We start from the raw sequence: 13,058 nt of genomic DNA on the forward strand, positions 1-13,058 counted from the left end.
GACTTCTGTAACTGTGCGAAAGAATATAATACATTTCTCTGGTAACATTATTCAATGTACAGAAGCCTGTGGTGTTTAGTCTACCATACTTGATATTATTGAATGGTTATTTATTATTTGAGAAACTGAGCTTATTCAAAATAGATTAGAAAATATCTTTAAATCAATAATCTATTCAAAATTCGTATGTAATACGAATAGGACGAATTTTTAAAAAAAAATCCATCTTGATTTTGCTGAATGTGTTCGAGAAGTTCCACAAAACCAATGTATTGCCATACTACTCGCTTTATAAGAAGATAATAAGCCTAAGTAATATGGGAAAACAGACACTTACTAGTCATGCCAAAAGAAAAAAAAATATAAGACTATGTGCCATTTCAAAAGAATCATCATTGATGCTGGACTTAGTATCTAAAAGGAATGACTGTCAAATCCGAAAACGTCAGATTTAACGTTAAAAAATAAACCGATCTCGAACTTTTTAGCTCAAGAACAATCATTTAAAGCTGAATTTTTATGAGCATTAAAACTTATTGATTAAATGATTTGTATCGCAGTAACAAAATTGTTTTCTCTTTTATTTCACCAGAGTTGTTAATTTTGTGCGACTTACAATTAAAGAGCATGAGATATAATATATCCCGCCCCTTAATATATTAATTTTATCGTGTTAAATTCTAGATAATAAATAAAAATAAATTGCTTTTTTTAATGCAAATATAAACCTTCTTTTAGTATGCTATTATTTCGAATAATGTTAAATGGATGCTTCCTTTCTCTGATTTTTCCACTTCTTAAAACCATATTCCATCATAACTAGAACATGAGAGCTATTCGTGCATTTTCTCATATTTGAATATATGTACAAGAAAAAAAACATGGATTTTTTTTCCCAAACTTGAGTGGCAACCCTGTCACTCTCATATCCAAATATATAGCATATTAAAAATGCTTAGGATTCAAATACTGCGACTGATTTCTTTCTTTCAACAACACTCTTTACTTCATATTTTTTACAATATGATTCCATTATTTAATTAAAGTATATAAAACCAGTGGTATTTTATTCTACTAAATTTATGAAGAGATTTATAATTTTACAGAGCTTTATTTTTTCCCCATGATATCAGTTAGATTTTCATCAAAATATGCAGCTCAAGAATCATTGTTTAGATTACATAAAAACTGATCTAGCAACATATCTTCTACAATGCCTAGTTTTCAAATAAATTAAATAATGCAAAAGTAGGACATCACTTCTGGTTTACGGAAAATTAACTTTATAGAAATACTTTATAATAGCTTTATTAGAAATGCAGCTGCTGGTACGGATGAACAACACATTATTTACATAAGGATATGTTCAAAATGAGCATCATGTTTTTTGAAGCATGCGTGAATGACTATATAATAACTACCTGCAATAATTATAAAATAGCTACTTGCATGTTATCATATAGCATAGTGTCTAAAAAAATTAAGTAAAGCAAAAAAAAATTGTAAAATATATTTAAAAATTTAGAAAAATTTAATAACAAAATTGATATCATTAAAAAGCTACTTTGTTATAAATTGGTGTAAAAATAAATTTTTGCTCTGAAGTTAATAGGAAAATATTAAAATTTTGGAAAACCTTTTCTCGATAAGTACCTATTGTCCAAGAAATAATTATTCTTCAAATTAAATTGCTTTTGATCCAGTGTTGGGTTCTTTAGAGTTTATTGAATAATTTTTGCATCATATGTATCATAATTTACAGATGGTATCCAACTTATAAACATTATCATTTTAAAAATCCTAACTTGCCAAGTTTGTGTCATCCATGCAACTGTATCTCTATGCCATATCCAGTGCCTCAACTTTTTATATTATATAAAATGGATGAAATGTGACACTTCATTGTTCAAGAACTATAAGCAATGAATGGCCTATTTTGTGGATTTTAATGGAATGTATGTACCACTCAATATTTCTCTTGTTTTTGCTCATTATTTTGGTATCTCGTTCTTTCTAGTAATCGAAAAAACAATTAAGAACATATATGCAAGAAATATGAGTAATACCTGTTTTAACGGGACGAGTAAATCGAAACCTGTAATATGCTGATTCTTTTTTTAATACTTCTATGATAGGACTCCTCCTTAAAGCTGTAATTAATCTGTGTTTAGCTTTGGTAATTCTTTTAGCATCATCCAGTTTCCATAGCTTTTTCTCTTGAGACCAAGCCTAATAAAAGAAAGAAAAAAATTTCATATATCACAAGGAAAATATCATTGTATATTAACATATTTTCTCAAAATATGGAACAAGCTCATTCATAATTTATTTGCTCACAAGACGCCGTTGTGTATCTGATCAAATACATTTCTCACTTTAACATGAGATTCAAAATGGTAACATCGATCTCTGATATTACATCTTTTAATTTTAAAAGGTAAACTACCATGATCAAAACATGGTCGATTTCATTATTTATTTCTAAAATATCGAAATTCATTTACCTACGTCATTGTATTTTTGAATCATAGTATTTTACATGAATGAAAATGTACAAACGATCGACCCATTGATAGATCTCATTCAAGATTTGATAGCGATTTATATTTTTGAAACTAAAAATATGAATTAAATTCTATCTCTCTAAGTTTTTTTTTTTTTTTTTTTTTTTTTTTTTTTTTGCGTTTTCTAATTATAGTATTCACTTACACTCTGACAGACAGGCAAACTTCCCGTGGATGAATTTTCCCGAAAATCTGAGAGTATTCTTAATATTTACATTCTTAATAGATACGTTCACACGAGGCCAGTTATTGCACGCAAGTTTCTGCTATTGTCTCGGTACTGCCCTAATGTAAACAATTCAGAAAACATGATTGGGACAATAGCAAGTAGTTGTCCCGATAAGACAACTACTTGCCACTGGCGTCACATGATCTTCCTAAGGTAGGCAGCGTTCATACGAGGCCACCGTAATAATTGGCCTCGTATGAACGCTGCTTACGGACCACATATCAGACTTCATGAATTTAGCTCCAAGTGTTTTTGGGGTTACCGTGTTCACAGCTAGATAGACAAAACTCTAACCGGGGGGAGATTCTCAATAATGTTTCCTTAAAACTTTCTCGCACATTTCAAATAAAGATGTTATAAACACCGCCCCTCAATCTCATCTGTTGAAGTGTGAGTCTTGAAAAAGAACGTGAACGCCACGAATGCTCAACTTGTTATTTTCACAGATTTCTGCACGTAAGAGTTATATGCAGTATAACAAAGAAAACCAAAATTGCATTTTTTATTACTTTATTTCGATTGACTAAAACCAAAATTTGTTACAGAATTGAAAATTTTAGCAACAAAATCACATACTAAATTTTATTTATCTAAATCAATGCATTTTTTTAATTATCCCGTTTACGTGCATGAGAATTTACAGTCCGACCGATGCTCAAACCTTTAACGAATATGATTTGAAATTTAATAAAGATCTACATTTTAGGTGCCAAAATTGTGTACCAAATTTCACTTATTTGTTCCGTTTTTGAATTATCGCGATTGCACGCATTCGAAAGTATGGACTGACAGATAGTCAATCCTTAGACAGATTAATTTAAACTTTGCTAAGAATCTATATTTCAGATACTAAAACTACATATCAAATTTAATTTATTTAATTACCAAATTAATGAGATCATATTCCAAAAAAGATATTAATATTTACTTCATTTCTTTTACATTTTTTACTAAACAATTTTAAGGTGTACGACTAGGTTCAGAGGCAAATTATATATATATATATATATGTAGTGACGAGCGCCTGTTGGCGAGCGCCATCTGCTGGTTGTTAGACCGAGTTGACGCTGGTTAGACGGAGGGCAGATCAGACGGATCTGGACGGGAGTAAAGACGTGTCAGATCAGACGGATCTGGACGAAAGACGAGACGCGACGTATTCGACGAAATCTACTGAATGTTCAATTCTTTTATGTTAATGTATATATATCCTAAATGTAATTAAATGTGCGTTCTAAAATAGTAGTGATTTCTGAGTCCTACAAATATGGGGGTTCGGCCGAGATTTTAATGAAGACCGGCACATAGACGAAAGAAGCGCCAAACAGGAGTGAAATTTGACGTAGAGCAATTTGACGTGCTACAATAAACCTTTTGGATACCAACTCCTTGTGGACTGACGCAGTGTGGATCGACGTTGAAGAAATTGTGAGTACAATTTTGATTTATTCTCAAGTATGGCATTTCTTACACGAGCACGAAAGAGCGACTTACTAACTTTAGTAGACGAATTAGAACTAACGGCACCACAGGATGCCAAAGTGCGACAGTTAGTTACAATGATAACAGAGTCGAAAGACTATGACGAAGAGTTCGTAAAAAACTTACTTTTAACTATCATTCAGGAGCGCGAAAGGTTAGATGCTGAAAAAGCCGAAGCCGAAAAGGCCAAAGCCGAAAAGAATGAGCGTGAATATACTTTGAAAAAGTTAGAACTTGAGTTAAAAAGTAGAGAAAATACTTTAACTGTTTCAGATATGCCTAAGACTGATATATTAAAATTGCTAAAGAATTATGATAATAGCGGAGACATAAGTGTTTACCTTTCGTTATTTGAGAAACAAATAAGTAGGGCTAACATTGCAAAAGAAAACTGGATTTCTTATTTACTCGGGTTATTACCATTGGATATAGTCAATTTAATTGCTCGCGAACCTGATCCATCAGCTAATGACTATGATTACATAAAAAAACTCTTGCTTAAAAGATTTAAATTAACTTCCGAACAACTCAGGCAGAAGTTCTTTACTCACAAACGAGATTCTTCTTCATCATGGCGGGATTTCGGTTTAGAACTGAATAACTTTTTTGAGGAATGGATAAATTGTTTAGAAATAACCGATTTTGAAGATTTAAAGCAGCTAATGGTCGTTGACCAGTTAAAGAGTAAAATACCAAATGACGTACGCGATCATTTTCTCGACGATTTGCCCAAAATAAAGAAAGTAGAAGATTTGGTTAATAAACTGGACGAATATGAAGCCGCACGAAGTCACCTTAAAAAGGAAACAAACAGAAATTGGCGTGTTTCCGAAAACAGAAGTAAATTTGATATCGCGAAAGAAGCTAAAAATTCACCATTGCCGTTCGTTCGTGCTCAAAAGAATTATGCTGATGATAATTACTATAACAAGAGTAATAATAAATGTTTTAATTGTAATGAGACTGGCCATAAATCAACTAATTGCAAGTTTAAAAACAAAGGATTGAAATGTTTCCAATGTGGTAACTTTGGCCACAAAGCCAGTAACTGCCCGCAAAGAGATTTTAAAGTGTCTCTCTCTAATAAAGTATATACTCGTAACTCTCCAAAAACTGTAAATAAGCTTAGTAAAAATGTTGAAATAAATGGTGTAAATTGTGATGCATTAATTGATACTGGAAGTGATATTACTATGATTAATTATGATTTTTATTTGAAAATTGGTAAACCTAATTTAATGACTGATAATGTGAAATTAGCTGGTATAAGTGGAGATAGCATTATTCCTCTAGGGTTTTTTTTATTGTGATACATTAATTGATGAATATGTAATATCAACTAATGTGTATGTGTTAGAAATAATGCCGAACGAAATAATCATTGGCATGGACGTATTAAATAATCTAAGCTTTTCATTTCAAGAAAATCAAATTATCATTCATGAAAAAAGAGCCCAAATAAATTACACCCGGCTGGTGAGAAACGAGGTCAAGGTCGTATCACTACGTTCCTCGGAGCTGAAAAGAGACAGTCAGGCACCTATTTTTGCTGAGACTGGCAATAAAATAAATACACATCCTCTCCCATACTTCATTCATTTAACGGATTCGATAAACTATGATGAAATCGACATGAGTCATGTAAAAAAACCGTTGAGACAGGAAATAAATCGTCTTTTAAATAAGTATTCGCCAAACAAAACAAAAAGTACGGATTTGCAAATGAAAATAATATTGAGCGATGATATTCCGATTAGTCATAACCCTCGAAGGCTGCCTTTTAAAGAACAAAAATTCGTTGAAACTCAGATTGATAAATGGTTACAGGAAGGGATAATAAAACCCAGTAGTTCAAATTTTTCTTCCCCCGTGGTTTTGTGTAAGAAGAAGGATGACAGTTATAGGTTATGCATTGATTATCGTAAGCTAAATAAAAAGATGATTAAAGATCGGTACCCTTTACCCCTCATAGAAGATTTGCTAGACAAACTTGAGCAATCAAAAATATTTACTACTTTGGACTTGAAAAACGGATTTTTTCATGTAGACGTAGAGAAAGATAGCACAAAATTTACGTCTTTTGTAACACATCATGGGCAGTGGGAATTTCTTAAAGTACCATTTGGACTTTCCAATAGTCCGAGTGTATTTCAGCGTTACATTAATGTGATATTCAGGAATTTGATGCTAGATGGAACTGTACTGATTTATATGGACGACATTATTATACCATCCAAAACCGAGGAAGAAGGGCTAGAAAAATTACAACGTGTTCTACAGGTTGCATCAGAGTACGGTTTGGAGTTTAATTTTAAGAAGTGTCAGTTTTTAAAACCACAAATAGAATTTTTAGGCTATAGAATCCAAAACGGAACTATACAGCCCTCTGTATCTAAAACGGTAGCTGTAAAAAAATTTCCACAACCACAAACTGTTAAACAAGTACAAAGCTTTTTAGGCCTTACTAGTTATTTTCGGAAATTCATACCCCACTATTCAAAAATCGCAAAACCGCTTAGTGATCTACTAAGAAAAGACATTGCATTTAAGTTTGAATCTGAACAAAAGGAAGCTTTTCAAAAACTGAAAGATATTTTAACTCAGGAGCCAATTTTGCATCTCTATCAACAGGGATCAGTTTTAGAACTTCATACAGATGCTAGCAGTCAGGGGTTCGGAGCAGTGCTGCTGCAACAGGGAACCGACAGTAAGTTTTATCCTATTCATTATTTTAGTCGAAAAACATCTCCACAACAAGAAAAATATAGTAGCTATGAATTAGAAGTTTTGGCTGTGATCGAAGCGTTAAAAAAATTTAGACATTATTTACTGGGTTCTAAATTTAAAATTGTGACTGATTGTTCCGCTTTTCAACAAACTATGAGTAAAAGAGATCTTACACCAAAAGTTGCAAGATGGGCTTTACAGTTAGAGGAATTTGATTACCAAATTGTTCACAGATCAGGAAAACAAATGGCACACGTAGATTCTCTTAGTCGAAACGCAGTACTTGTTGTTACTCTTTCATATAGTGAAGTGACCACTAGAATAGCCAATGCTCAAAATCAGGACGAATTCCTTAAGAAATTGAAAGCTTTGATAGATAAACAAGAAGACGGTGAACACATTGTGAGAAATGGAGTTTTATACAAATACGATAATGGTAGAGAATTGCTCATAGTCCCAGAAGCATTACAAAGAGAAATTATTCGAGAAATTCACAATAAAGGACATTACGCTGTGGCTAAGACAGAAGAAATTTTAAAGCAAGAATTTTACATACCAAAGTTGAGGTCAAAAATAGAAAGTGTGATTGCCAATTGCGTGGAGTGTATTCTTTGTAATAAGAAACGTGGGAAAGGTGAAGGTTTCCTTAACCCCATCCCAAAAGAAAATTTGCGTTTAAGTACATATCACATAGATTTCATTGGCCCTATGCCTTCTACAAATAAGAACTAGCAGCATATTTTTTCAATAGTCGACGCTTTTACAAAATTTGTCTGGTTGTATCCGGTTAAATCAACATCTACTCAGGATGCAATAACTAAACTTAAGCTTCAACAATATACTTTTGGAAATCCGACAAGAATAATAACAGACAGAGTGAACCTCTGTCTGTTATTATTCTTGTCTGCTTTTACCTCAAAAGAATTTGAAACATACTGTCAGGATGAAAATATTGAACATTTCAAAATTAGCACTGGAATTCCTCGCGGAAATGGGCAAATTGAAATAATGCATAGAATTTTAATACCCATTTTATCAAAACTCTCAATAACAGACCCTACCAAATGGTATAAACATGTTTCATCAGTGCAGAAAATTATCAACAGTACTGTTTCGAGGAGTACAAAGTTTACCCCGTTTGAGCTTTTAACTGGTGTAAAATTAAAAGATACAACTGATTTACATTTAAAGGAAATATTGGAAGAAGAATACACAAAAGCAATGATGGAAGATCGAAATAATATGAGAGAAGAAGCAAGGGAAAATATTTTGAAGATGCAAGAAGAGAATCGGAAAAGTTTCAACAAACGAAGAAAAGTGGCGCGCATCTACAAACTTGGTGAATTAGTGGCCATACAACGGACGCAGTTTGGAACTGGACTAAGACCAAAGTTTCATGGACCATATCGGATTGTTAAGGTTAAACCTAAGGATCGCTATGACGTGGAAAAAGTTGGATGTCATGACGGACCAAATACAACTTCCACAGCAGCCGATTTCATGAAAGCATGGTCTTCAAACTAAAAAAAAAAAAAAAAAAAAATGTTTATTATTTTATCCAGATACTGTTTTCTTTTTTTTATTCTTTCAGATTTTTCTACTTTAACTTTCGAGGACGAAAGAGACGTCAGGATCGCCGAATGTAGTGACGAGCGCCATCTGCTGGTTGTTAGACCGAGTTGACGCTGGTTAGACGGAGGGCAGATCAGACGGATCTGGACGGGAGTAAAGACGTGTCAGATCAGACGGATCTGGACGAGAGTGAAGACGTGTCAGATCAGACGGATCTGGACGAGAGTAAAGACGTGTCAGATCAGACGGATCTGGACGAAAGACGAGACGCGACGTATTCGACGAAATCTACTGAATGTTCAATTCTTTTATGTTAATGTATATATATCCTAAATGTAATTAAATGTGCGTTCTAAAATAGTAGTGATTTCTGAGTCCTACATATATATATATATAGGATGTTGCCGAATTCGACCGATAAATTCAAAGTGCTGATAGTAGGCATCAAGGGGATAAAGAATCACCATACAATATATGGTCCCAAACGACGTTTAGTGGGTAAAAATCGCTAAAATATAGGAAGTTCGAGAATTGTTCGAAACAGTAAAAAATTAATAAGAAAGTAACTGGTAACTTGGAGATTTGATGATCTAAGGGAGCGTAAATTACTGAAAACGGAAAAGTAGTTTATAACCCTTATTTGCAAAAATATTAATGCTTTAAGAAAAATAAAAGCTTGAAAATGTAAGGAATTTTATATTCTTTAATTTGATATAAACGTGTAGTTTGAAAACTGAGGAATTTTTAAGATATTCAAGAAAACCTAAAATGGACGCAAGAAAGCATCGGTACCGATGTTTGCAGAGTGTGTTGTCAAATTCGAAAGAAAAAATTCAGAGCGGGGATAGTAGGCATTAAAGAGATAAAAAAATTACCAAAAAATATTGCATTGCAATTAACGTTTTTCAGAGAAAATCGCAAATCGCGTGGAGTTCTCACGCTGGATGTTTGGCACTTTTCGGCTAGTTTTATTCTCAGATGAAGCCTGCTTTACGTGAGAAAGCGATTGCAACACGCACAAAGCGCGCATAATTGGTCATTCGAAAATCCACTCATCTCTATCTTGTCGAACGTGCAACACAGGTTTAATATTAACATCTGGGTAGGATCGTCTATTGGGAACGTATCTTCTGCCGAACGCCTCAGCGGCGCAAAGTACCTTGTTTTCTTGCAGCACGTTCCTCTGGATTTACTGCAGGGAGCACCGACAATTGTACGCCAGAACATTTGATTAACGCATGATGGTGCACCAGCACATTTTAGTTGCATTCGTGAAATCTCACATGTTGTTTGCGAATGAAGTATAACGACCATCAATTCTGCAATGCTCATTAATGATGACTTGCTCACTGCTTTTATTTTCTTTGAACGCATGAAAACTCTTGATTCGAGAAGGACTTTTCTTCTCGATTACTTTGTTCCTAATCCTCGCATTTATAGAGCCATTCTCTTCGCCAGACTCATTGTCTTTTCAACTTCTGTTTTTGCGATCTTCACTGGAAAACGTTAACTGCGACCCAATGTTTTCTGGTAATTTTTTATCTCTTTAATGCCTGCTTTCCCCGCTTTGAATTTATCGTTCGAATTTGGCAACACCCTCTACAAACATTGATACCGATGTTGCAGCGATGTTTTTCTTCTGCCCATTTTAGTTTTTCTTGAATATCTTAAAAACTCCTCAGTTTTCAAACTGCACGATTATATCAAATTAAAGAATATAAAATTTCTTACATTTTCAAGCTTTTATTTTTCTTAAAGCATTAATATTTTTACAAATAAGGGTTATAAACTACTTCACCGTTTTCAGTAATTTACGCCCCCCTAGATCATCAAATAGGCAAGTTACCAACCTGAAAAAATAACTTTTAAGTATGTACTTTCACTTTAAAAAAATTCATAGTTGGAACATCATTTGTTATTTTCTTATTAATTTTTTTACAGTTTCCAACAATTCTCGGACTCCCTATATTTTTGCGATTATAAGATCAGGATTAGGAAAACAATATTACCATTAGTTTTTTTTTGGGGGGGGACTGCTTAATTGAAGAAATTTTAGTAACATTTTCAGCGTTAACTGCATATGTAAATAATAATAATAATGAAAAAACTATTTTTTTATATTTTTTTACATATATTTTTCTCAATCTCAGTGTAATCTCAAAATAATTAATGTATGAAATCTCAAAATATTTTTAAAAATAATTTTTTATGAACATTTGAAGTTGCTTTTAATGATTTTTTTTCCGTCAAAATTTCTCTATGTTTTGTACTGAAAGTGACTGTTAAACATGATTAATTTAAGCTATTTCAAAATTAATAGTCTGTTACACCCGCAAGGTTTTTTATATATGCATAACAAATTTCATTAATTTTTTTTTTTTTTTTTGAATTACTAGCTATTACCCACGACTTCATTCGCGTGGAAATTTTGATGTGTATGTATGAGAACTGACGGTCTGATATCAAACCGTATCATTATAATGCTGTTGAAAGCAGAGTCTGATATGATATAATCAAGTAACTGATTGAGAAAGACCTACGGGAAAATTTCAACATTTATTTTTATTCTAATAAAAATAAATTTTTATTAGAATAAAAGGGGCCAAACCAAGGCATAATGTATACAACATTAAGCCTTGGTTTGGCCCTGGGATTTGTTGATCGTCACTGTAAAAGCCAATTTTAATGGAAATTGCAACCTCTTGAAATAAAATGGCAAGATGTTTGGAATAGCAGATGTGCGGGGAATCAAAACGCTGTCTCCTTTAGCAGCTCCTGTAATAATGCTCCAGTTTATGCGAAGGTACACCTGTTAACTCTGGGGAGTTGAGAAATTCAACGGGTAGGCAGTACTATCATCATTACCCATCACAGTTTCTATGGATGTGTACAGTTTTGAATTTCCGACGATCATGTCTAAAAAATCTTTTGTTTATTTTATTGCCTCACTTGTTCTTTGGCGACAGCACTGCCCTCTTACATAACCACTCTTCATTATTTATATTAACCTCCAAATTGGGAAAAACTTGCATGATTAGTTCGTCTTCTATAGCCACTGGATAGGAAACATCTTCTGAAAATAGAATTATCCAATCTGCATCCGTTTCTAGACGACCTTCTCCAATATGCAGAATCTTATTTGCAAAGACACCTGATTCGTGGTTGTTGTACAGTTGGACGCGCATGTTGCACATAAGATCGAGCTTTTCAGTCCTAGACCACAGAGGCGACGCCTTGAGAAATGCGTTTATTTCATCCACCGGCCGGTGTGGCCCTCTCAATAATAGGCAGTGTCTGTCTAAAATCGTCTGTACGCAAAACGACAACGCCGCCCATCACCGCCTGGTTGCCGCGGATGTCCTGCAGGTTGTGATTTAATGCCTCTAGTGCATGCTTGTGTGACATTGTGCACTCGTCCCATACTATTAACATGCACTGATGCGAAAGAACTCCCCGGCCGCAGTTTATGGTCCGTATTTCTTTAAAATCAAATCAAGTCTATTTCATTTATCAATCGAGTTTGAGATAGCCGCAACAGTATAATGCACATAATTTTTAAACTTTTAAAATGAAATATAGTTGTCAACAATCAGAAAACATTGCGCATGCGTGAATTTTCAACACCAGTTGACGTAACGCAAATGCGTGAATTTTCCACACCAGTTAGGGTAACGCAATGCAGATTAGAAATTTTTAATTTCCTTTATTCTCTTTTATTTTAATTTAAAAGTGCTTCAGAATGAATCCGAAAGATCGATTAATTAACAAATTTTAATTTTAATTTAATAATTAATTAAATTTAAATTTTTAATTTAATCAAACACTAAGAAAACGAACAGAATCATTTGAAATAATCGATCGAAAACATATTACGCCTAGCCTCTTTAGCGTGCGAAAGAAAAACAACTGAAGCCCTACTCATTTGGCGGCCGGGAAACAAAGACTTTTGGCGGGAAAGTTAGTTTTTAATTAATAAAAAATTAACCACTCAATTAACCGGAACAAATAGTAGCCTATGTCCTATTCCAGACTATAATCTATCTCTGTGCTGAATTTTATCCAATTCCGTTCAGCCGTTCTGGCGTGATTGACTAACAAACGTCCATCCATCCAAACTTTCACATTTATAATAGTAGTATAGATTCTTGAGATATCACGTTTTCAGTGAACTAATCGCAGTGAAATATTCGTTCTTCGTAAAATACATTTAAAAAATGTACTTGCACGTTAGTTCATCCAGATATACTACAAGCAAATGCTGTTTTCAAGCGTTTTAAAAAGAATTTTTGAAGTAATAATATAAACATTTTAACTATTATTTTTGGAGAATTTATGATAGAAATAAAATAAATCAATCACTTCCGCTTTAAAATATTAATATTTTTCATTTCATTTTTATCTGTTGTGTGCAATTGAAACTACTGTATCTATGTTACATAGGCTAAAAGTCTATCTTTTTTTAAAATTTACTAATAAAAGTGTCC

The 13,058-nt window shown here is 33.2% G+C and overlaps 1 protein-coding gene across 2 annotated transcripts in view; it reads right to left on the minus strand.

The window, feature by feature from the left end:
• The window catches only part of LOC129964104 (uncharacterized), a 46,385-nt gene that overhangs the window by 1,183 nt on the left and 32,144 nt on the right, over positions 1-13,058 (minus strand). For both annotated transcript variants that reach the window (XM_056078785.1, XM_056078786.1), the window contains exon 3: positions 2,067-2,229. In XM_056078785.1, the coding sequence (XP_055934760.1) occupies positions 2,067-2,229 (163 nt within the window). The remainder of the gene's footprint in view (positions 1-2,066; positions 2,230-13,058) is intronic.

Source organism: Argiope bruennichi, chromosome 3 (genome assembly GCF_947563725.1).
Source record: "Argiope bruennichi chromosome 3, qqArgBrue1.1, whole genome shotgun sequence".
NCBI lineage: Eukaryota > Metazoa > Arthropoda > Arachnida > Araneae > Araneidae > Argiope > Argiope bruennichi.